The sequence below is a fragment of the Bufo gargarizans genome, chromosome 6 (genome assembly GCF_014858855.1).
Source record: "Bufo gargarizans isolate SCDJY-AF-19 chromosome 6, ASM1485885v1, whole genome shotgun sequence".
In the NCBI taxonomy this organism is placed as follows: Eukaryota; Metazoa; Chordata; class Amphibia; order Anura; family Bufonidae; genus Bufo; species Bufo gargarizans.
Genome location: NC_058085.1, coordinates 122,449,843 through 122,475,090, shown reverse-complemented (window position 1 = coordinate 122,475,090; position 25,248 = coordinate 122,449,843). Strand labels below are relative to the sequence as shown.

The window sequence follows — 25,248 nt, the reverse complement described above, 5'->3', positions numbered from 1 at the left end:
ATTTTAGGTGCTGCAGAAGAAGGTAAGATTTGGGTGTTCTTACCGCTTCCCTCACTTATGGTTGTCTTGTCTTTTCTCTTCCAGCCTCTCTTTGAGAATAAGACCACAGTCGATAAACTAAAGAAGGATGATAACAGGCGCCTTTCCGTTGAGAGAATTTACCAAAAGAAGACTCAATTGGAGCATATTTTGCTCCGTCCTGACACCTACATTGGCTCTGTAGAGCCTGTAACACAGGTAAGGAGTGTACTGCCTCAGTGATGGACTTAAAGGGAACCTGTCATTGGGATTTTGGGTATACAGCTGAGGACATGGGTTGCTAGATGGCCGCTAGCACATCCGCAATACCCAGTCCCCATAGCTCTGTGTGCTTTTATTTTGAAAAACAAACGATTTGATACATATGCAAATTAACATGAGTCATATGTATCAAATCGGGTTTTTTACACAATAAAAGCACCCAGAGCTATGGGGACTGGATATTGCTGATGTGCTAGCGGCCATCTAGCAACCAATGTCCTCGGCTCTTTACCCAAAATCCTGGTGACAGGTTCGGGTTAGGCCTCTTTCACACTTGCGTTCTCCGGATCCGGCGTGTACTCCACTTGCCGGAATTACACGCCGAATCCGGGAAAAACGCAAGTGTACTGAAAGCATTTGAAGACTGATCTGGCACCCAGGACGCTATTAAAGTCCTGGTTGCCATAGTAGGTGCGGGGAGCGGTATACTTACAGTCTGTGCGGCTCCCGCGGCGTCCAGAGTGACGTCAGAGCGCCCCATGCGCATGGATGACGTGCCATGCGATCACGTGATCCATGCGCTTGGGGCGCCCTGACGTCACTCTGGAGCGCCCCGGGAGCCTCACGGACGGTAAGTATGCTGCTCCTCCGCTACACTTTACCAAGGCTGCCAGGACTTTAGCTTCCCAGCAGCCATGGTAACCATTCAGAAAAAGCTAAACGTCGGATCCGGCAATGCGCCGAAACGACGTTTAGCTTAAGGCCGGATCCGGATCAATGCCTTTCAATGGGCATTAATTCCGGATACGGCCTTGCGGCAAGTCTTCAGGATTTTTGGCCGGAGCAAAAAGCGCAGCATGCTGCGGTATTTTCTCCGGCCAAAAAACGTTCTGTTCCGGAACTGAAGACATCCTGATGCATCCTGAACGGATTTCACTCCATTCAGAATGCATTAGGATAAAACTGATCAGGATTCTTTCGGCATAGAGCCCCGAAGACGGAACTCTATGCCGGAAGAAAAGAATGCAGATGTGAAAGAGCCCTTAGACATAAATTTTCAGTCTGCAATGTAACGTTCAGGGCTTTAGTTTGGTCTGTGCTGCAGGATCAGATGTTAAAGGGGTTCTCTGGGATTTTTATGTTGACTGCCTACCTTTAACCCTTTCATGACTGGATCCAAAAAGGCCTGAATGTCCAGGCAACTATCTGTGATTTTGTGCATGTGGTTGTTTAGTGACTGTAGCTTTTATCTGTTTGACTACCAAAAATATATAGATCATCTTTTTTTTTTTTTTTTTCTTTTTCTTGAAGCTTAGTACTTTTTATTAGAATGTTTGTTTTTTTTATAGAGAGTTTACGTTTAATTTGGAAGAAAACTGCTAATAGTGTTTTTTTATTTCTTAAATATAGCTTTTTATTAAAATTAGCTTTTTTTTTCTTAAATATTAAAACTGACCCAAATTGATTATTGCAATGGGTTCTCTATTTTGTGACTTGTTTTCATATATAACATGTATAGGTTTGAGAGAACTGGGCGACTATGGTGACTGTTTCTGTTAGCGACTGCATTTAAAAAAAAAAAAAAAACCCAAAAACATTTTTGTAATATTTTTTTTAACCTTATATTAATATTTTTGGGCACATATATGTCCACCAGGAGATAAAAAAAAACTAAAAAATTTACTTCTTTTTTTTCCCACTGTAACTGGGGCATCCACAGGAGCCCCAATTACAGTGGAAAACAGCCCCCTGTGGGAGCATGAGACACAGGCAGAGCTGATCAGGGTCTCCTTAGACCCTGCAGCTCTGTCCCTGCTCCAGACACCTCCGACAGTCATATGACTGCCGGGACTAAAAAAGGAAGCGGCTCTGCCGCTCCCTGCAACATGCACTGGTTCAGCGATCTCCTGATGGCATAGGAGAAGGCAGAAGCGGTAATAAACCGCTCCTGTCTTCTCCTCGGGGTCCCTGCTGCGTCTGTCAGCGGGGACCCGCTGCTGCTGGATTGCAGGAGCTTTAATCCCAGCGCTGCCTGCATGTGTATATACGTTCTAGCTGAACAGGGGCAGTGCAGATAGGACATATATACACAGTGGGCAGTCGGAAAAGGGTTGTCCCAGGCCACTTTCACACTTGCGGCTATTAAAGGGGTTTTCTGGGTTCAGAGCTGAACCCGAACATTAATCGATTTTCACCCCGGCAGCCCCCCTGACATGAGCATCGGAGCAGTTCATGCTTCAATGCTCTCCTTTGACCTGTGCTAAATCGCACAGGGCAAAGGCAATTTTTGGAGATCCGGTGATATGCCGGGGCTGCCAGGAAGCCCAGTGACGTCACCAAACACACTACTGGACGGAAGCTTCCAACCGGCAGTGTGTTACGATAAACAAAAGAGCCCATGCCCTGCGCGATTTAGCGCCAGGCAAGGGAGCACATCGGAGCATGAGATGAAAATAAGGGTATGTCCGGGTTCAGCTTTGAACCCGAACATCCCCTTTAATTCCAGTATTGAGATCCGGTATTGGATCTCTATACCGGAATTAAATGGATGTGATTTGATTTCTCGTCTGTCATTGAGTGACAAGACCCGAAACGGAAGAAATCTTGATGCATCCTGAATAGATCTCTTTCCTTTCAGAATAAATGAGGACCATTGGAAACATTTTTTTTCGGGTATGGAGATCCTCTGCCTACGCACTCCCAGCCATCCAAGATGCTGGCACCTTATACTCTAGTGCCCTTTTTAGATCCTTAATTTCGAATCAATGGGGGTCTATCTCCCAGCCCTTCCTCCAATTAAAGTGGTTGTTCTGCCATATATATTGATGACCTGGTTGGTGCAGGTCTGACTCCTGGGACCCCTGTGTTTGGCTTTTTGAAGAAGAGGTGGCACTCTATGAAGAGGGGCACTGCTTCGTGTTCATTACACTGCCCGTCATCTCGGAAGTGCAGTATAATTACTTGACTAAGTTCTTGTAATTACACTACACAGGAGATGACCTGCAGTGTAATGAACAGGAAACGGCACTCGCATGGAGCGCTGCCTCCATATGGCAGGATCAACCCCTTTAGGGGTGCACAACTCTCCAGTATGTGGTAGATGGAGGTGGTTACTGCAGTGCTGCTCCCATCTAGCTGAAATAAAATGGTGAACACATACCACTTAGTTCCCTAAGCAGTTTTTATAACATTTGGGGGCACTGGTGGAGTTTTATTATAACTGATGATTTTTATTGTACAGTTTTTCCTATTGCACTTATCACATTCAGTAAGCTACCTTGGAGAATCTGCCTTCGGCCATTTTCACGTGGCCGGTATTTATCAATATTTGTAAGCCAAAACCAGTAATTGGTCCAAAACACAGAATAGGCACAAGTGTTTCCTTGCTATTTTTCTGGGTTTGGTCTGCAAAATACTGTGTGTGAAAGTGGGCTTAGTTTTACAGTAATAGACGTATTTTATGGTATTTTTGCAATTGCCCTTTGCTCTGCCAGGATATGGTGGCTGAAAGTAAAGCCCTGTACTAAATCTACTTATTTCTTACAGCAAATGTGGGTGCATGATGAAGAGGAGGGACTGAACTGCAGAGAAGTGACATTTGTCCCTGGCTTGTATAAGATCTTTGATGAAATCTTAGGTAAGGTTATGCAGAGCCAACACTAATACGGTCAGAGTAGCAGAGCTTATTCTCTAAAATCGCTATATATTTATCCAGTAGTGAAATCATCATGGCTATTGTAGAGTTTCGTCTTCTATTCTTTTTCAGTAAATGCCGCTGATAATAAGCAAAGGGATCCGACAATGTCATGTATCAAGATCACAATTGACCCGTAAGTAGCTTCATTGTGTGGCGCTCATCCACCTAAGGCTACTTTCACACTTGCGGCAGGATGGATCAGACAGGCTGTTCACCATCTCGGATCTGTCCTGCGGCTATTTTGCTGGACCGCCGCTCCGTCCCCATTGACTATAATGGGGACGGGGGCGGAGCTCCGGCGCAGCACGGCGAAAGCCACCGTACTAAAAATCCTGACATGCAGTAATTTTAGTCCGGCGGCCTTTCGCCGTGCTGCGCCGGAGCTCCGTCCCCATTATAGTCAATGGGGACGGAGCTCCGGCGTGGTGAAATAGCTGCAGGACGGATCCGACATGGTGAACTGCCTGTCGGATCCGTCCTGCCGCAAGTGTGAAAGTAGCCTTAGAAACTTTCTAAGGTTTAATAAAGTAACAAAACTATCAAATTTTTTATTTTTTTTGTCTTGCAGGGAGAACAACACAGTCAGTGTGTGGAATAGCGGGAAGGGTATTCCTGTTGTTGAGCACAAAGTGGAAAAGGTTTATGTTCCTGCTCTTATCTTTGGACAACTGTTGACCTCCAGTAACTATGATGATGACGAGAAAAAAGTTACAGGTCAGTCGGTGCACTTTTATTCTTGGTAGGATGTTTTGTGGAATTTTTGGACCATGACTTTCTCTACTGGATGGCATAACCTGGCGCCATAATGCCGGGCCCAGTTTGATCTTTCCAATGTGGCCCTCTTCTGTGTATGCAACTAGTATTATGTGCTCTGGCTCCCAGTTCTTGTCTGACTTATTGTTTCTCTGTGTGCAGGTGGTCGCAATGGTTATGGTGCTAAATTATGTAACATCTTCAGTACTAAATTTACTGTGGAAACTGCATGTAAGGAATATAAGAAGGTCTTTAAACAGGTATGTATTGCTATATTGCAAACAGGCTTTGTTAACCTATATAAGCTCCTATGGTGACATGGATTTTCTGGCTGTGAAGAGGTGTTGCATAATAAATCCATCCTACAACTATTGGCAGTGAGTGGAAATAGAGGTAGAATGGTGAAGCATCACACGCTTTAGGTTCGTCTTCTATAGTATATAGATATATTTAGATTTATGTAATGCATTATAATAGAAGAGTTGCAGCTCTCCAGAAGATCCTGTGAGAAACATCTATCTTCAGGACTGCCATAGAGAATAGAGTAGGAGTGCGCATGCTTGACTGGCCACCCCATTTGTTTGGGGGCCACAGGACCCCATTCTTGTGATCGCTGGAGGTCCCTGTGGTTGGACCCCCGCTGATCTAAAAATTATTCCCTATCCTATCGAAAGAGGATAGCTTCCAACTGCAATACACCTTTATGTCCTTTGTTTTTCTAACAGACCTGGACCAATAACATGTCTAGTACCGGAGAGCCGAAGATCAAATCTTTTGATGGGGTGGACTATACTTGCATCACATTTCAGCCGGATCTCAGCAAATTTAAAATGCAAGTTTTGGACAAGGACATTGTGGCACTTATGTCTCGGAGAGCCTATGATATAGCTGGCGCCTCCAAGGGGGTGAAGGTGTTTCTGAATGGCAAGAGACTTCCTGTAAGTTGTACTCTTGTGTTTTTAACGGACCTGCTTCGATTTTGTGGAGCCTCAAGTTGTATTTTTTCACTCTCAAATTTTTTTTTATTTTTTTTCAGGTGTCTGGATTCCGCAGTTATGTGGATTTGTATGTCAAAGAAAAACTAGATGAGACTGGTAACCCCTTGAAAGTCATCCATGAAATGGTGAACGATCGATGGGAAGTGTGCTTGACTATGAGTGAAAAGGGCTTCCAGCAAATTAGCTTTGTCAACAGTATTGCTACCACAAAGGTATCTCTCCGTAGTTGAGGCAGAAGGTCTGCTATGACAATCTTACTGCCTTAACCCTGTTTCTAAATGCATTTTGTTTTCTTTTGCTTCCTAGGGTGGCAGACATGTTGACTTTGTTGCAGATCAGATTATTGCCAAAATTATTGATGTTGTGAAGAAAAAAAATAAGGGTGGTGTTTCAGTGAAACCGTTTCAGGTAAGTTACTTGTGTGAAACATTCCCATGTATGGACCTGCCCTGCGTTTTATTTTTTATTTTTTTATACATATGGCAGCTGCGCTGCTATTGCATGACTGTCATCACAGCCGAAATCGCTGTTTAGACGTACCCTTAGGCCTCTTTCACACGACCGTATGGCTTTTTCAGTGTTTTGTGGTCAATTTTTTTTTTCACGGTTCCGTTTTGTTTGTTATGGCGTATACAATAATTACATAGAAAAAATTGGGCTGGACATTACATTTTCAATAGATGGTTCTGCAAAAAGGTAACGGATACAGATGCATTTCTGTATGTGTTCCATTTTTTTTTTTGCGGACCTATTAACTTGAATGGAGCCACGAAACGTGATTTGCGGACAATAATAGGACATGTTCTATCTTTCAACAGAACGGAAACGGAATGCATATGGAGTACATTCTGTGTGTTTATTATTTTTTTCAGAACCATTGAAATGGTTCCGTATACAGAACGCAAATAATGGCACGCAAACAGAAAAAAAAAACTGGTCGTGTGAAAGAGGCCTTGTTCTGTGAGATTATGCTTTCTCAAGCGCCCAGGGCTTGTCCTCACTGTGAAGTGCTTAGTGAATTGAGCTGCTTTACATCCCCCCCCCTCTGCTCTGAGTGACACATGCAGTATCCAACCATGAGACCAAAAACCCATGCAACTCAGATAATTGTTAAAGGGCTTCTGTCACCCCCCCCAACCCCCAATTTTCAGTTTTTGACTTATAGTTGTTAATGTAAGCAGATTCCATATATGCCCCTCTTACCTCGGGCAGTGCAGTAATTACAGTAAAAAATGTACTTTTATTATATGTAAATTTCTTCACTACCAGCAAGTTGGGCGGAGTTGCTGGTAGCCACTGCATCCTCCCCGGAAGAGAAGACCTCTCTTCCGGGTGTAGGGCTGACATAATCGACGCAGGCGCCCTGAGGAAGGAGCGGCTGTCCTTCTCTCAGAGCACCAGCGCCGAATGACGACCGGTACGGTGCAGGCGCAGCATTTGGGGCTGCAGGCAGGGCCAGCGAGAGGAGGAGAGCGCTCTCTGGCCCTGTCAATCAAGTGGAGGAAGGGGGCATATTTTCAAACAGAGGATGCGGCGGCTACCAGCAAGTCCGCCCAACTTGCTGGTAGTGAAGAAATTGACATATAATAAAAGTACGTTTTTACTGTAATTACTGCACTGCCCGAGGTAAGAGGGGCATATATGGAATCTGCTTACATTAACAAATAAGTCAAAAACTGAAAGTTGGGGGGGTGGCAGAAGCCCTTTAAGGTGAATAATTGCTTGTACTACTTTGTGTCACCCCTCAATTCCTCATTGATTGTAAGCTTTTGCGAGCAGGGCCCTCACTCCTAGTGTTTCATTTGTGTATAAGCCAGTTACATTGTGATGTTTCTTGGTTTGTACATGAACCCTCTGAATTTGTAAAGCGCTGCAGAATGTTAGTGCTATATAAATATTAAGTTTTTATATATATTTCCCCCAGGTGAAAAACCACATGTGGATTTTTGTAAATTCATTGATCGAGAATCCCACCTTTGACTCCCAGACAAAGGAGAACATGACATTGCAATCAAAAAGCTTTGGATCTAAATGTGTGTTGTCTGAGAAATTCATTAAAGCAGTAAGTATCCGTTTTAAGAGATGAAAAGATAGTTATTTACTTTAACTTTCCAAGCAGTAGGCATTGGTTATAAATTTAAATGCGATTTGTTGATTGTTTTGTCATACTTTTTGGCTTCCTATTTTTCTTTCAGGCAACTAACTGTGGTATTGTAGAAAGCATCCTAAACTGGGTAAAGTTCAAAGCACAAACCCAGCTGAATAAGAAGTGCTCTGCGGTAAAGCACACAAAGATCAAGGGTATCCCCAAACTGGATGATGCTAATGATGCAGGTAATTGTATTAGAACTGTCAGATATTTTAGAATATGCATTTTATACATATTAATGGTGATTAGACCTCTAAAAGTTTGCTTCTTCCTTTTCAGGCAGCAAACATTCTTCAGATTGCACCCTTATTCTTACTGAAGGAGATTCAGCCAAGACACTGGCTGTTTCTGGCTTGGGTGTTGTTGGAAGAGATCGGTATGGTGTGTTCCCATTGCGAGGCAAACTTCTAAACGTCCGGGAGGCTTCACACAAGCAAGTGAGTTATAGGAGTGTTTACTATCCTACATGTCCAGAAAGTGACATTTACGCACATCCGGTAATGTTCTACATGGATAAATAGGGCTATTTTAACCAATAGCTTTCCAGCCCTTTTCTGTGCGTTTCTAACTTTCTCATGTATTTTATCTTTAGATTATGGAGAATGCCGAGATAAACAACATTATTAAGATTGTGGGTCTGCAGTATAAGAAAGATTATGAAAATGCGGAGTCCCTGAAAAGTCTTCGCTATGGAAAGCTCATGATTATGACAGATCAGGTGAGGCTTCCCTGCTAGCAGGCAGTGGATGGTAATGGATCCTCTATGGATTTATTCCAATAGTTTTAAAGAAACTGTCAATTTCAGTGTGCTGCATATGTATTAAATATAATTTATGTTCCTAATGTTATTGGAACTCTGCTTTACCAACAGTTGTCTACTTTTGTCTTTATAGGATCAAGACGGCTCCCATATTAAAGGCTTGTTGATCAACTTCATCCATCATAATTGGCCATCCCTGCTGAAGCACTGTTTTCTGGAAGAGTTCATCACCCCTATCATTAAGGTGAGATTTGCCTATTTTATTACCAAGGGCTCTTTCACACCTGCGTTCTTTTCTCCTGGCATAGAGTTCCGTCGTCGGGCTCTATGCCCGAAGAATCCTGATCAGTTTTATCCTAATGCATTCTGAATGGAGAGAAATCCGTTCAGGATGTCTTCAGTTCCGGACCGGAACGTTTTTTGGCCAGAGAAAATACCGCAGCATGCTGTGCTTTTTGCTCCGGCCAAAAATCCTGAAGACTTGCCGCAAGGCCGGATCCGGAATTAATGCCCATTGAAAGGCATTGATCCGGCCTTAAGCTAAACGTCGTTTCGGCGCATTGCCGGATCCGACGTTTAGCTTTTTCTGAATAGCGTCTCGGCAGCCATGGTAACCAAAGTCCTGGCAGCCATGGTAAAGTGTAGTGGGGAGCAGCATTCTTAACGTCCGTGCGGCTCCCGGGGCGCTCCAGAGTGACGTCAGGGCGCCCCAAGCGCATGGATCACGTGATCGCATGGCACGTCATCCATGCGCATGGGGCGCTCTGTCATTCTGGAGCGCCCCGGGAGCCGCACGGACTATAAGTATACCGCTCCCCCGCTCCTACTATGGCAACCAGGACTTTAATAGCGTCCTGGCTGCCATAGTAACACTGAAAGCATTTTGAAGACGCATCCATCTTCAAATGCTTTCAGTACACTTGCGTTTTTTCCGGATCCGGCATGTAATTCCGGCAAGTGGAGTACACGCCGGATCCGGACAACGCAAGTGTGAAAGAGGCCTTAAATGCATTCAGACTTGTTTTCTATGCACTTATCCCTTTATTGCCTTCTACTTGCAGGTAACTAAAAATAAGCAAGAAATGGCATTCTACAGCATCCCTGAGTTTGAAGAGTGGAAGAATAGCACTGAAAGTCACAAGACCTGGAAAATAAAGTACTACAAAGGTTTGTTCTAAAACCCTGTGTGGTAGTACTGGCAGGCAAGTAAGAACCATCTTCATATTCTTATGGTGGAAGGGTTCCCACACTTGTGTTTCCTGTTAATTTCGACCACATGGGCTAAAAATCAATTATATGAATGTATTAGTAAAATATTTTTGTAAGTAGAACTTATACCTTAGGGGAAGATTGTGTTCAGTGCATTAAAGGGCACCTGTCAGCTCCCATATGTTGCCTTCACTGACGTATGGTGCCATGCCAGGCCTGCTGACTTTATGGATCTGGCATGCTTGTGACAACATTAAAGGGGTTATTCGACACTAACTGCTTTCCCCATACGCCTGGCCCCTCACACTGATTCTAATTACCTAGCCACTCCTGGTCTCCGCACCGCTGCTGCTTCTCCCCGTGCACTGATGAAAGCATAATAAAAGTATTTTGCTACGGAAATGGTGCATATATTTGCTTAACATCTAAAATGTGCTTGTTTTATTATAGGTCTGGGTACCAGCACATCTAAGGAGGCTAAAGAATATTTTGCAGATATGGAGAGACATCGTGTTCAATTTAAATACAGTGGCCCCATAGATGATGCTGCGATCACCTTGGTAAGACAGGCTTGTGACCTTCATATTTTTATTGGAGAAGGCAAAGCAATATGGGATGGAAAATGTGCATGTACAATATGACCGGGGGGGGGCTATGAAATGAAGCAGATGGGCAAATGCCAGTCCAATATAGTACATCTTCCATGTACTTTATCATTTAGCTTTAATAGCCTGTCAGCATTCAATGCACTGCCTGTGCCATTCATAGATGAATGGCAGAGAAAGTCCAAGGCATATTGGTGTACATGTCCAAAGAAGGGGCTCTGGGTACTGCCTCTGGCACCCGTGCCATAGTTTTGCCTTGCCACCACTGTTCTAGTATATAGTCGGTATAATCTCTTTTGTACTAAATGAGCTGGTACATACAAAGCTGTATGAGCCAGTCAGTAGCTGTGTAATGTATGTCAGATGGTAACCACACCAGGAGTGCATGAGCTTAAAGTGCCTAAGCCCTTTTGGCAGTGGCTGACATTTCCTAGTACAAATCTCTAACATGATGCATTTTTTTTAGTAGTGTCCTTGGTTCCAGTTACTCCTTCATACACAAATGTGATATGGTGGTAATAAAATGAATGACTTTACAGAAGAGCTCATCAGGTTTTGATTTTATAAACAGGTTGTCCAAGATGCTAGAAAAAAATAATTGACAGGGTTACCCCTTATAAGTGGTAAACCCCCCCCCCCCAGCTTTCCAACACTTCTGTGCATTGCCTGCCTCATCCACAGTTGATTCGCTCACCCCTAATTAGTATAAAGTGTTGCGGCTCACTTGTCATGGTCTGCCCCAGCATACTTTAAAATGAGTAAATGACAGGTGGTATACCAACTCAAACTGTAAAGAGGAAAGTTTCTCACCAGTGCGGTGCTTTATGTAGATAATACATCGAGTAATATTGGATAATACAGAATAACATGTTTGTTTTCTTTTAAAACATCCAGGCCTTTAGCAAGAAGAAAGTTGATGACCGTAAGGAATGGCTGACCAACTTTATGGAAGACAGAAGGCAGAGGAGACTTCATGGTTTGCCAGAGGTATGTCATCTGGGACTGCAATTTGTGTCTCTGGCAATACTCTTTTTTTTCATGAAAAACTAATTGTGGTTTAATTTTGTATTTAGGATTTCCTGTATGGAAAAGCCACAAAGCACTTAACCTACAACGATTTCATTAACAAAGAGCTGATTTTGTTTTCCAACTCTGACAACGAGCGTTCCATCCCGTCCTTGGTTGATGGTATGTAATTTGCTAGTCTTATGGTTCTTTAGTTGTCGTATGTTAATGGGATATGTTAACCAATGTTGTCTCAATAGGTCTGAAGCCGGGTCAGAGGAAAGTCTTGTTCACTTGCTTCAAGAGAAATGATAAAAGAGAAGTGAAGGTTGCTCAGTTGGCTGGTTCTGTAGCTGAAATGTCCGCATATCATCATGGTGAAGTAAGATCTTGGTCTGGGTTACCATGGGCCTCTTACAAATCTGCAGGGGGCCAATCTCAAATACAGTGCTTGCTGAATTTTGTACCAAAAAATGCTTGTTCGCTGGCTCTGTTGACCACTGTGAAATGGCCCCTAGTGCTCTACCTCTACAATTGCAATGCCTTTTAAATTTGATCTATTTCCTCTTTATAAAGAGGTTATCCCTTGAAACATTAATATGCGATCAAGAGTGCATTTAACACTAAAGGGTTTGTGCAGTGGATAGATATTGATGACCTATTCTCAGATTTTGGCCATCAATAACCGCTTGTGCGTCGTCCCATTTTCTTTTAAAAGGGTTTTCAGCGATTTATTTTTTTAAATATATATATATATATATATATATATATATATATATATATATATATATATATATATATATATATATATATATATATATAGTGTAGAGAAGGAAAGTCCGCAGCACTCCTTTAAGTAAAAAAGTGAAATTTATTCACACATGTCAGACAACGTTTCGGTCCTCTCACAGGACCTTTTTCAAGTTCACTTGACTTGAAAAAGGTCCTGTGAGGACCGAAACGTTGTCTGACATGTGTGAATAAATTTCACTTTTTTACTTAAAGGAGTGCTGCGGACTTTCCTTCTCTACTGAATTTGTCCCATATCGAGGGACCACCGCAGGCACCTGCATTTCTATATTTGCACTAAAGGGAGTGCTGCCTGAATCTTTTTATGGATATATATATATATATTTTACACATTACACACTGATGACCTATACTCTGGATAGGTCATCAGTATTCGGTGGTGGTGTGACACCTGGGAGCTCAACCTATTGTTTTATGAAGATACCAGTGCTCCTGTGAGCACTGTGGCGTCCTCGCAACTTGCCAAGCACAGTGCAGTTTTAATTGTATAGTGGCTGTGCTTGGTATCGCACTCGGCCACATTCAGTTCAATGGGACCGAGCTGCTCCTAGGCCATGTGACGCGTGTCATCACTTGGCCTAGGAAAAGCAGAGAGAAGGCCTCGGTGATCACAGGAGCTCTGGTGTCTTCTCAAACAGTTGACCGGTGGAGGTCCCGGGTGTCGCAAACCCCTTTTAAGTATCAAAATGCACACAGTTCATTGTGATTTGAAAAGATACCATCAGAAGTTACTTGCACTATTAAAAAGGTCTATTGTAGATTTTTATTTTTATTTTTTGGTCTGGGGCACTGAAATATAACTATCTTACATTTTAATTTGTGTCTCTTCCTTTGTAGGCATCTCTAATGATGACAATTATCAACTTGGCCCAGAACTTCATGGGCAGCAACAATATCAACCTCCTGCAGCCTATTGGTCAGTTTGGTACTAGGTTGCATGGTGGTAAAGATGCTGCCAGCCCTCGATACATCTTTACAATGCTTAGGTAATAAGACCGAAATGAATAATAGAAACTTTAAAGGGTCATTTCCCTCTGAGATCTGAATACCCATCTGATGCAGCTGCTAGGGGTGGCCAACATTGTTAAAACGGCCGAGTAATCTGTGCTCTGCTGCTTACACTGGCTGCCGCATCCAATGGATATTGTGATATCTGCCACAAATGGCTGTGCTGGTAATAACCCTTTTTATTGATCTGTTTAATTTCATGTCTATGAAGGTTAGTAATATGGATACGTTTTTTCATTGCAGCACACTTGCCCGTCTCCTCTTTCCTGCTATGGATGACAGTGTCCTGAAGTTCATATATGATGATAACCAGAAAGTTGAACCTGAGTGGTATATTCCTATTATACCCATGGTACTGGTGAATGGTGCAGAAGGAATTGGCACCGGTTGGTCTTGTAAAATCCCCAATTATGATGTCCGTGAGATAGTAAACAATATCCGTAAAATGTTGGATGGTGAGGAGCCTCAGCATATGGTGAGTATTGTTCTATTGCACATAAGGAGTGTGAACGATCATCTTTAAAGTGCAGTTCGCCTGAAATGGCTTGTAACCTTTCTTACACAGCTCCCAAGCTACAAGAATTTTAAAGGCATTATCCAAGAGCTTGGTCCAAACCAGCACATAATCAGCGGTGAAATTTCAGTGCTGGATTCAACCACAATTGAAATATCTGAGCTCCCAGTCAGGACATGGACACAGGTACCTACAATTAAAATGCATCTGTGTAATAGACATTATCTTTTTTTTTCTGTTTTTATTTAACTTTTATTTTTACACTTCACCAGAATTACAAGGAACAGGTGTTGGAACCCATGTTGAATGGGACAGAGAAGACTCCTGCACTGATTATTGACTACAAAGAGTATCATACGGACACCACAGTGAAGTTTGTCATTAAGATGACAGAGGAAAAGTTGGCTGAGGCTGAAGCTGCTGGTTTACACAAAGTCTTTAAGCTTCAAACCCCGCTAACCTGTAACTCTATGGTGAGTTTTCTTTTAACACCCTTTAGTTTGTTGTTTTTTTACAGTCTGCCTGTTCGTTTGTCTTGTTTTATTTTTCTTTGTTCTTACCATGGTTTCCTTTTCCAGGTACTTTTTGATCACACCGGATGCCTGAAGAAATATGAATCTGTTCTGGATATTTTGCGAGAGTTCTATGAATTGCGACTCCGCTATTATGGTCTAAGGAAAGACTGGTTGCTGGGGATGCTAACTGCTGAGGCCTCCAGGCTGAGCAATCAAGCTCGCTTTATCCTGGAAAAGATTGAGGGCAAAGTAGTTATTGGTAAGATGAAAGAAACCTTAATGAAAAAGGGTGTTGCCTAAGCGCTGGACATTTCCCCTTAGTCCACTAACACATATTTAGCATACATACTAATACATTTTAGGCAATGACCTAATGTCTTATTGTCCATTTGCTTGCAGTCCACAGTGATAGCTTTTGTGCATTGTAGTTTAACGGGTAGTGCAATGCTTGGCTGCTCACTATCCCATAGAACTTAAATGGAGCATCAGCCTGTTCTAGGCTAGCGTGGGACTAGAATGATGGGCTTGGTTTAGATACAAGCTCTTGTCGTGATCTAGCCTGAGTTACAGCAGGTTGAAGTGAAAGCTGCTTATACTGTACTTGCAGCTGGCACTTTAGCGAGTGTGGAGCATTGTGAAGGGAGAGAAACAGGCTTCCTCCTTTAAGGGTTTAGAGATTAACCCTTCATGTTATGTCATCAGAGTGCATACTTTCTCTGTTACACAAGGATTCTTTTTTTTCTGCACCTAATCTGTAATTAACCATAATACGTTTATCAATAGGTAAAAACAAAAGCGGTTATTTTTTTTATTACCAATGCCGGAATAAAAACAGTACAAACTACAAATTGTTCTGGGGGGGAAAAAGCTGACAGTTGCACCTTTAGGGGAAATAATGTTAGATTATTGTAAAAGTAGTGCGTGTATCATGTATACTAAAATGGTTCAGATAAAACCTACAACTTGTCCTGTAAAATTCGAGGTCTCCGTACAGAAGAAATAGTTGACTGCTGGGACACAAAAGGAAAAAATATTACGGATTTTTAAAGGGTCACCAACTTTTCCAAAATCTTTTGACATGTCCGAGATATCAAAGGTTTAGATCACTGGGAATCTGAGCTCTGAGACCTCCACAATCTCTAGAACAAAGAGCAAGAAGCGCTCACCTTGCACTTTTGTCACTGCAGAGGATAGAATCGAGACACGTCCATAGATTTCTATGGAGCCAGTGCAGTGAGGAAAGGGCACACTACTCATTCTTCTCTCCCTTTCTACATATTGGTGGATGTCCCAGACCCCCAATAATCTAAACTTTTGATATGTTGGACATCAAGCTTGAGAGAGAAAAAGTTATTGAACCTTTTATAGGGAACCTGGCAGCGACTTTTATGATGTTGAATCCTCCCATTTCTGTTTGATGGACAACTTTATAGCATGCATGTCATCACGTGGACAGGATGTGAATCAAACTTAGATGTATACGTGGACAGGATGTAAATTAAACTTAGATGTATAGGTTCACAGCAGTGGCCCCTCCATAGCTCTGAAATGCCTAGGTGACCCCATTTACATAGAGGTTTGATTTAATTGTGAGTGGGCCTAGAGCAGTCATTAGTTTAACCCTTTCCTGATGTGGCTTTTTTTTTTTTTTTTTTGCTTCCTCAACTCTAGTTCTCGGGGTCCACCTGCTGGTCATGGATTTCATTAGTATTGAGCAGGTGATATAATCATTGTCAATGTATCGGGACTTACCACAGGTATTCATTCGGTAGGATCTTCTCAAATCATGACCAGCAGGTGGGCCCTGAGGACTGGAGTTGAGGAGCACTGCATTATGTATAGAAATCCCTTTATTGCAGTTCAGGGCTGCCACCTGGTGGCCTGAACTGGGATTTAGTAATAATGAGCCTGGAAACCTAGTACAGGCGCCAGCTCATTATTTGAACAGGGTGCTTTCCCGGATCTCTGCTGGGGGGGAGTACGCCTTAACTGGAAGCGCACACTTCTGTTTTTTAACACTCAGATGCTGTGGTTAAATGTCTGTGATCAGCATTATGGCTATGCTAACAATCTTCCCCCTGTAAATGTGCAGCAGATCAACAGGTGAAACGCTCATTCATCGTGTGAAATAATTTGTGCCTGCACAAACTATCTTTTCTGGGCATGAGAGAGTGCTGTCTAAACTGCAATCTGTTGCCCAGAAATAATGCAGCTGCATGAGGTTTTCGTACTGTGGAGGTGATTGCTGCATGTAAATCTGCAACAGAGCAGCTCACTATTGGGAAGAACACTTCCTTCCTGACAATCTGCTGCTCATCTGGATGTGTAAATGTTCCTTAAAGGGAACCTGTCACCGGGATTTTGTGTATAGAGCTGAGGACATGGGTTGCTAGATGGCCACTAGCACATCCGCAATACCCAGTCCCCATAGCTCTGTGTGCTTTTATTGTGTAAAAAAAAAAATATTTGATACATATGACTCGTATGTTAATTTGCATATCTTGCTTGTGTGACCAGAGAAGTCATATTTTCAAGTTCTGACTCATCTCAGGTTAATTTGCATATGTATCAAATCTGTTTTTATACACAATTAAAGCACTCAGAGCTATGAGGACTGGGTATTGCGCATGTGCTAGTGGCCATCTAGCAACCCATGTCCTCAGTTCTATACACAACATCCCGGTGACAGGTTCCCTTTAATTGAGACGTTGCTTCAAGGTCTACAATATGACAGTTTCGGTTTTGTGTTGTTGTGTTTTTGTTTTTTTTTGTTTGTTTTGGTATGGATATTGTGGGGCAAGTGGAAATGTCAGTCTTGGGCAAAGTTCACACGTCAGTTATTGTAAGACAAAACCAGTAGTGAATCTTCTTCAGAGATAAGTTATAATGGAAAGATCTGCACCTGTTCTGTGTTTTTTGACTCGCTCCTTGATTCGCAACTGATCGAAATAGCTGATCAAAAACTGAAGTGTGAACTCAACCTTAGACAAAACTGCTGGTGTGCAAGTGGCTGTGCAGTAGATTTATTTGGATGCATTTCTACCTAGAAAACAAGCCCAAGAAAGAACTGATTCAGATTTTGGTGCAGAGAGGATATGACTCTGATCCAGTTAAAACGTGGAAACAAACTCAAGAAAAGGTACCATTGCCCTCTCCTCATCTAAGTGAAATATTTTTGTATATAGCAATTTAAGGTTTTACGACTGATAGTTTGGTTGTAGTTAGACTGCTGCACAGATTGTAACTGTTGGGTATTCTTTTAACGGGAGCTTGTCATTAAAACATGACCTGTTAAAAACAAGTATTGATGCTGATCTTATTTAGAAATTTTTGGCACCAGCCGCTTAGTAGTAGTAGTATGCCAAGCCTTCTTTAAAGATGCTTTACAGCAGCAACATGATGGGAGAGTTTTCTGGACATGCTTTGTGAGCTGTGCAGTGGTAGTTGTACAAGGAAGGGAGTGGGTAAACTGACCTGAATGGTGGATTCTGCATCCTTCCCGTGATGGTAGAGGACTGCTGAAAAATGAACTTGACAGACCAGCCAGGAAGTCCTGTTATAGTGGAAAGTGTGAAAAGTGCAGGATTTTAGGATATCTTAATTATTTGACAACATGGAAAATTAAATATTAGCAAAATTAAAAAAAGATTAAAAAAAAATATAAGAAACTTTGAAAATGTGAAAGATGAGCCTCGCATTAGAAGTCCTTTCCTGATAACACAATCTCATGAGAGGCTCAACACCAGTGATGGCCAGTTCGCAGTGTTCGCCAGCGAACACATGCGATATGCCATCTTAACTGACGAGTCCGGCGAGGCACAGGCAAGTCCTTACCTGTGCCTGTACGCGAGCCGGTCTGAAATGAAATGTGGTCTCCGGGAGCAGGCAGTTCCGAGGACTTACCTGTGCCTGGCCGGACTTGTCAGTTAAGATGGCAGCCTGCATGTGTTCGCTGGCGAACACTGCGAACTGGCCATCTCTACTCAGCACCACTTGTTATAGTAAGGTGATTTATTTATTTTTGACTGGTTATATGCAATGCTGCTTTTTGTTTTTATTCAGCTGATTTTTGAGGCTTCTATATCAGTTATGGAAAATCCTCCTAATTTCATTTTTTCTGTTTTTATCTCTCTGTAGGAAGAAGCTGGAGAGTTGATAGAAGAAGAAGAATCAGAAGCTACAACCACTGGGCCAGATTACAACTATCTCCTCAATATGCCTATGTGGTATTTGACCAAAGAAAAGAAAGATGAGCTGTGCAAGCAGAGAGATAATAAGGTTAACATCCTGTGCCTGAAATATTTATTTTCAGATTCTTTATTGGGAAAACAGCTTTCCCCGCTTCTCCCCAATGTACACCATGAAAGCCTAACGCCAGGGTAACGCCAGGCAAATAAACGCAGGGCAGGAGCATGGTTTCCACCAAATAAAATAACCCTGGGGTCACCAGCTTTCAGCACTCCAGATGCTGGAAAACTGCAACTCCCAGCATATTCCCACAGCAGCTGAGTAGGTGTGCATGCTGGGGGTTGTAAGTTTACAACAGCTAGAATACCGGAGGTTGCTGTCCCCTGAAATGGACCAATACATTACAACAGTATTAGAAATAGGATATGAGAGGTGGGTGGAGGGGAGTAGTATAGATTAATTGGTTTGTTTTAATGTACTTAAGTTCAGTATTAAAGCTTTGTGTCTCTGTATCAGATTGCAGAGCTGAAGGACCTCCAGAGGAAGTCACCATCTGATCTCTGGAAAGGAGACCTTGCTGCCTTTGCAGAAGAACTGGATGTAAGTCATGTCATTGTTTTTATGTTGCCTATGCTGCTGCTTTTCTTTTAGTCACTGTGCGAAATTGTTTGCCAGTACTTTAAGTTATGCAAAGTTATAGTTTAATAACTGTAGATATGTTCTTGAAATGACAGCGTGTGGAAGAAAAGGATCGTGCTGATGAACAGTGTTCCCTCAAAGGCAAGGTGGTGAAAGGTAAAAGTGGAAGACCACAGGTGAAAAAGCTGCAGTTAGAAGAGATCATGCCATCACCGCATGGAAGGCGCATCATTCCCAGGGTCACAACAGCTATGAAAGCAGAAGCTACTAAGAAAGTCCTAAAGAGGGTGAAGGTTAGTTTGGCACAATGGAGCTCAAACTTTGGGTATATTGCACTCAGAAATAACAGTAAAATGACTTTATTTGGGTGTTATTTGTTTGCCTCTTTATTTTGCCCTATTTATTCTTGTTTTCTATTCTCGAAAATGCCATGTCTACATTTGGAGTTTGTGTGAGATGTTTTGTTGGATTATTCCATTTTGATTATTAAACAATGGATAATCTAAAGGCAGTGTTGGCCTAACAGCTTATTTGATCAGCAGTGTGTTTATCCTTAATAGAATGAAGCCATTGTTAAGAAGATGGACTTTGGAGATGATGACGATGAACAGCAGGAGAGTCCTAATAACAGCCCACTGACCAGTCCTGAAAGCATGTCTCTCACTGAGAGACTAAGCAAAAAAGTGAAAGCAGAGCCAGGTTTGTACTTCTACAGTCGTTTGGTTTATCAGTTGTCCAATGGTTTATTAACTGAAAACAATTTTTATAGGCACTAAAGCAAAACCAACCAAAGGCAAGAAGCAGGCGACCCTCCCATTTAAACCTATGAAAAAAGAGTCTGAAAGCCAATTTAAGGATTCAGAAAGTGATTCTGAACCAGAGGTGTTGGCTCCACGTCTAGCTCAGCCAAGGCGAGCTGCTGGTAAGATATGCATAGTACATTAATGTTTTTCCAGGTGTCACTTTGCAAAGTAACTGCAGTCAGTGAGTATCTCTTGTAGAAATGCAATGAAAGGTCCATCTCGCAGCCTCTTAAAGGAATTCCTCTGCACTGGTGGCTTGGAGAAGCTTGCCCATACATAGTGCAACAAATCCCAACAATGAGATACAATAAAATGACCATTTTATTTTCCAAGACTTAAAAAAAAATATTCCAGCATGACTAACAACTATACATTCCAAATGGTGTAGAATTGGAAAAAAAAATATTCTGAAAAAAGGTTTCTTTTGTCTCTGCTCCAAAATAATCTATATAGTCTATGGGGCCCGTGGGCTCCGTTCGGCTCAGTTATGTACCAAATCCATCCTTTCTGTTCTGCTCTGCTCCTAAACGGAGCCGTAGGACAGAAAGGCTGAATCGTGATGTGAACAAAGCCTTAGTTGTTGAGGCCTTGTGAAGGCTCAGGCCTACCATAGTGGGCTTTAAGCCCTGCAGGGCTTTAATAGGCAGGCAGCAAAAGTCTTAAACTGCAGTAGTATATAGTATAAAATGTTGTAATTGTGTCTGCGCTGTCAGCTATGTCCTTTCTCTGAACTGCTGTGCACAGAGCCGCTGCTGGGTACCAAAGAGAAATCAGTTGCCGCGATCCACAAAGTGCATAAGTATCAAATATAAAAAGGTATGGTATCAGCACAGGAAAAGGACATAAGGCCCAATCAGATAGTATTAAATACCTGTTCGTCAGAATGTGGGTTTGAAAATGCTCCTCCTGTAGGTTAGCTCTTCATAGCACTAAACAGTGCGGGGTGGATAGCGATACTTCGTGCTCAACTTCAAAAAAAAGGCGCGCGCCACGCTCCGGCCGGCAGCTGGCGCGCGTGCGAAGGAGCTTGTTGGTAAGGGAATCTGAGAACGTAGCGTGTGACGTCACAGCTGTTGGACGGATACCTCCATGGGCCAAAAGACCAATCCTACGCATTTCGAAGTCGTCGGACTTCGTCAGCAACGAAGACGAAGTCTGACTACTTCGAAATGCGTAGGATTGGTCTTTTGGCCCATGGAGGTATCCGTCCAACAGCTGTGACGTCACACGCTACGTTCTCGGATTCCCTTACCAACAAGCTCCTTCGCACGCGCGCCGGCAGGGGCGTGGGGCGTGCCTTTTTTTGAAGTTGAGCACGAAGTATCGCTATCCACCCCGCACTGTTTAGTGTTATGAAGAGCTAACCTACAGGAGGAGCATTTTCAAACCCACATTCTGCCGAACAGGTATTTAATACTATCTGATTGGGCCTTTATGTCCTTTTCCTGCGCTGATACCATACCTTTTTATATTTGATACTAATGCGGTAGTATATATACTATTGTACATATACAAATAACCAATAAAATAACATAATTACTATCACCACTTAGAATGTCATAATGAAAAATGTAAAAGTGCAGATTCTTTTTTTTCCTCACCTTGCTTTTCCCCCAAAATGTCATCCGTGTCGTATACACTCCAAATGGTACTGACAAAAGCAACAGATGATAACATTAGCGTCAGAATGCAAATCAAATGTTAGGTGTTTTTTTTTTTATATATATAAGCTATAGTGTATTTAAAGGCATCATTTAATCTTACAACTTGCCCTGCAAACAATAAGCTATCATAAGGATTTATGACTGGAAAAATAGTTATGCCTCTTGGAAGGTGGAGAAAAACAAACATGAGGGTCTTGAGGGGGTATTTTTCAGACATACTCTATGGTTGGTATTTAGTTGCTAAGGACAACACTGCCCATAGTGCACTACAGACATCCCCACAGGTATAGTGTATACACAAGTTGCTTTTTTTACTAGCTTGGCTAACTATTTTTGTTTCTTTGTAGCAAATGTGAAATATGTTGTGGATTCAGATGAAGAAAAAAGCATGACTAAGCCTCATGATGACAGTGAGATTGACAGTGATGCCATGTTTGACCCCTGCACACTTTCAGATGACGAGTCCTTTGAAATTCCCAAACCAACCAAAAAGTCCAAACCAACCAAAGCTGTTGGCAGGTACGTAACGAATCCATAAATGTTTTTAAAGGGAATCTGTCCCCAGTTTTTTGCTGCCTTAACTGCCAATTCCTAACAGCTCAGCACATACTGATGAGTCCCTGTATTCATGAGCCCTCTGCTTTTTGACAGGGCATCTGTCACTAGTTTATAGGGCCCTTAGTGAGCACAGCATAAAACCGTTCACATTCCCTTTAAGCATAAATGCATTAAAGACCTGAAATTCCTTATTCCTGTTCAGCCAGAGCGCTGCACCACAGACTGCTCACACACTGGCCGCTTGACCGGATGTTCCTTATTCCCAAAGATGTGGAGTACTATATGGCCGCAAAGTTTCACTTACCTTAAGAGGACCTTTGACTGCTTCTGACATGTCTTTATTAGTTTTTATTCTACATGAAATTACAATTATGGACCTGTTATTGTCATGACTACATTGTGCCATTCCTCTATTATTCCTGCTGTGAAGGTACAACTGGCTGCTTCCAGTGTTGGGCGGAGCTGAGACACATCCCAGTAGAACAGTTTTATCATTAACTTTTTAGCAATAATAGAGGAATGGCATGACATAGCCATAAGGCTAAAAGCTCCAGAGTTGTGAAGTTACTAACCTTGACCTGTCAGAAAAGACAGGTCCTCTCAAATGAGTCTTTTCTCGCCCAGTTTCCTTGGGGGACACAGAAGACCTTGGGTATAGCTCATCTCCCTAGGAGGCATGACACTAAGAAAAAACTGTTAAGCCCCTCCTCCACAGCTATACCCTCAGCCTGGAGAGAAAGGCTGCCAGTTTTTGCTTAGTGTCCAAGGAGGCAAGGGCTGTTTTTCTCCTTGTTTAAACTTTGATTTTTACTTTTTTCTTTTTCTTTTTTGTTCCAGACAATCAGGGACAACAGAGTCGCACTAGACCTCTCTGTTTCTCCCGGGGTCGAGCTGCGCCAGTGCCGGTCACCCGCACTGCTGCCTCCCCCACAGAAGGCAAGGTGGACCAGGGCAGCCCAGCTCCCCTGCATCCCGCCAGCGCAAGGGTCGCCCGCACGCCAAGCCCCTCTTCCAGCGTCCTGCCACTACGGTGCCAGTAGCTGAAGGGGCGACCCTGCTGGAACGGACCGAGGGTGAAGACGGCTATGGTGAGAGAGTGGCTTCTCCAGCCCTACGACCCCCTCCCCCCACCCCGGTCTCCTGCGTGACTGACCCCCATACTGGTAGCCTATCAAGCAGAGTGGCTATTGGGTGGCCCTGCTGGACCTAGGCTGGTCCCTGGGGTGTCGCAAGGCGGCAATCTGCTACAGCACTCACCCATTCCTCCATAGATCATAAGCTGGCTGCAGGATGGAGGTCCGCGCAAAGAGGGGGCGCTTGCCGGTGCGCTGCTCAGGGCGCCGCAAAAAATTTAGTCCACGCTGGGCCGCACCATCCGGTGCTCCTTCCCGGGCACCTGACTCTTCCTGGCCGCGGGGTGGGCTCCCGCGGCCGGCGTTACATGTGCGAGCTATGCTCCAACTAGGCCCGGCCGACCATCGGTCCGGTCGGCCGGACGCCGCAAATTTCGGCCCAGGCATCGCGCCTGCTGGGCCGCACCTCACGCTCCTCTCGGGTCCCTGATTCTTCCGGCCGCGGGGTGGGCACCCGCGGCCGGCATTGGCTAGAGCTGTGCTCCAACAGGCCCCGGCCGGCCGTCGGTGCATTCCGGCCGGCCGGGAGCTGCATAGTTTGTTTAGGCTTCGCGGCCTGCTGGCCGCAATTCCGGCGCTCGGGGTGGGCACCCGCGACCGGTATGGGGGCTCCGGCGGCCGGTATGTGGGCATCCGCGGCTGGCTTAGGCCCGGCCGGTACTTTAAATGCTTGCGGCCCCGGGCGCCGCTAAAATTTAGGCCCCGGCTTCACGGCCTACTAGGCCGCAAATTCAGGCCTCTGTGGGGGGGGGCGGGAACTCTCCAGGCGCGAATTCTTCCCGCCTGGAGGTTCCCCCGCCCCCAAGAGTTCGCAGCACGCCCCCCAGCCCAGGTGCCTGTTAACCCTTTGGGTATTGGCCGGCTTCTGATGGGCCTGTACGGCCTGTGCCCCTGTATGGTGGCCCCCCTTTCTGCCTCAGGGAGGCTGTAATATTAATAAAAATAAATTAAATAAATAATAATAATAATTAAAAAAAAAAAAATGAAAAAATTATTATAATTTTGTTTTAAATAACTGGGCTTGTGGGCTGCGCAGGATGCGGCAGCCTCATCATTCGGTATGCTGTCTGTAGGCATGCCCCCCTCTCTTAGGCGGTGTCGCGCTCCCCGGCTGCGGCGCTGGCCAGGGCATGTTCCCCCTCCCAGGCGTTTTCTTGCCCTCTCCCGGGATACGGCACTGGCCAAGTGCATGCAATATTTCTGCCCAGAATTCGTCACCCAGTTCTGGTGGCTGCAGGTGCATGGCCCTCCTTCCTAGGCGGAATACTGCACTCTCTCTGGCTGCAGCCTGGCCGTGTGCATGACCCCCCTTTTCTAGGCGGACTGCTGCACTCTCACCGGCTGCGGTGCTGGCCATGTGCACGACCCCCTTCCACAGGCGGGACGTTGCACTCACTGGATTCGCTGCCGGCCATGTGCATGAACCCCTTCATAGGCGGAATACTGCACTCTCACCGGTTACGGTGCTGGCCATGTGCATGAACCCCTTCCATGGGAGGTATACTGCACTCTCCCCGGATACGGTGCCGGCCATGTGCACGTTCCCCTTCCTAGGCGGAACACTGGACTCTCACTGGATTCGCTGCCGGCCATGTGCATGAACCCTTCCATAGGCGGAATACTGCACTCTCACCGGATACGGTGCCGGCCATGTGCGTGTACCCCTCCCATGGGAGGTACACTGCACTCTCCACGGATACGGTGCCGGCCATGTGCACGTTCCCCTTCCATAGGCGGAACACTGAACCTCACTGGATCTGTTGCCGGCCATATGCATGACCCCCCCCTTCCGTGGGCGGTGTGCCGCACTCTCACTGGTTTCGCTGCTGGCCTTGGACATGTCTCCTTTCCTCAGGCGACATACGTACACTCTCACTGACTGTGTTTGTTCTCTCGCCAGTGCGTTGCTGGCCATGTGCATGGCCCCATCCATGGCGGGGTGCTCGCACGCTCACTGGATGCGATGATGGCCATGTGCACGACCCCCATTTCTGGGCGGA

At 44.2% G+C, this 25,248-nt stretch overlaps 1 protein-coding gene across 1 annotated transcript in view; it reads left to right on the top strand.

Moving 5' to 3' along the window:
* The window catches only part of TOP2A (DNA topoisomerase II alpha), a 37,463-nt gene that overhangs the window by 3,400 nt on the left and 8,815 nt on the right, over positions 1–25,248 (top strand). Inside the window, exons 2-31 of the mRNA XM_044296610.1 lie at positions 85–237; positions 3,787–3,877; positions 4,007–4,070; positions 4,506–4,651; positions 4,853–4,950; positions 5,416–5,628; positions 5,727–5,900; positions 5,995–6,096; positions 7,613–7,750; positions 7,884–8,022; positions 8,117–8,274; positions 8,430–8,555; positions 8,731–8,841; positions 9,659–9,764; positions 10,257–10,366; positions 11,306–11,398; positions 11,485–11,599; positions 11,677–11,798; positions 13,064–13,212; positions 13,478–13,709; positions 13,800–13,934; positions 14,021–14,221; positions 14,327–14,522; positions 17,311–17,402; positions 18,401–18,541; positions 18,968–19,051; positions 19,186–19,383; positions 19,651–19,789; positions 19,860–20,012; positions 21,905–22,076. Of these exons, the coding sequence (XP_044152545.1) occupies positions 85–237; positions 3,787–3,877; positions 4,007–4,070; positions 4,506–4,651; positions 4,853–4,950; positions 5,416–5,628; positions 5,727–5,900; positions 5,995–6,096; positions 7,613–7,750; positions 7,884–8,022; positions 8,117–8,274; positions 8,430–8,555; positions 8,731–8,841; positions 9,659–9,764; positions 10,257–10,366; positions 11,306–11,398; positions 11,485–11,599; positions 11,677–11,798; positions 13,064–13,212; positions 13,478–13,709; positions 13,800–13,934; positions 14,021–14,221; positions 14,327–14,522; positions 17,311–17,402; positions 18,401–18,541; positions 18,968–19,051; positions 19,186–19,383; positions 19,651–19,789; positions 19,860–20,012; positions 21,905–22,076 (4,151 nt within the window). The remainder of the gene's footprint in view (positions 1–84; positions 238–3,786; positions 3,878–4,006; positions 4,071–4,505; positions 4,652–4,852; positions 4,951–5,415; positions 5,629–5,726; positions 5,901–5,994; positions 6,097–7,612; positions 7,751–7,883; positions 8,023–8,116; positions 8,275–8,429; positions 8,556–8,730; positions 8,842–9,658; positions 9,765–10,256; positions 10,367–11,305; positions 11,399–11,484; positions 11,600–11,676; positions 11,799–13,063; positions 13,213–13,477; positions 13,710–13,799; positions 13,935–14,020; positions 14,222–14,326; positions 14,523–17,310; positions 17,403–18,400; positions 18,542–18,967; positions 19,052–19,185; positions 19,384–19,650; positions 19,790–19,859; positions 20,013–21,904; positions 22,077–25,248) is intronic.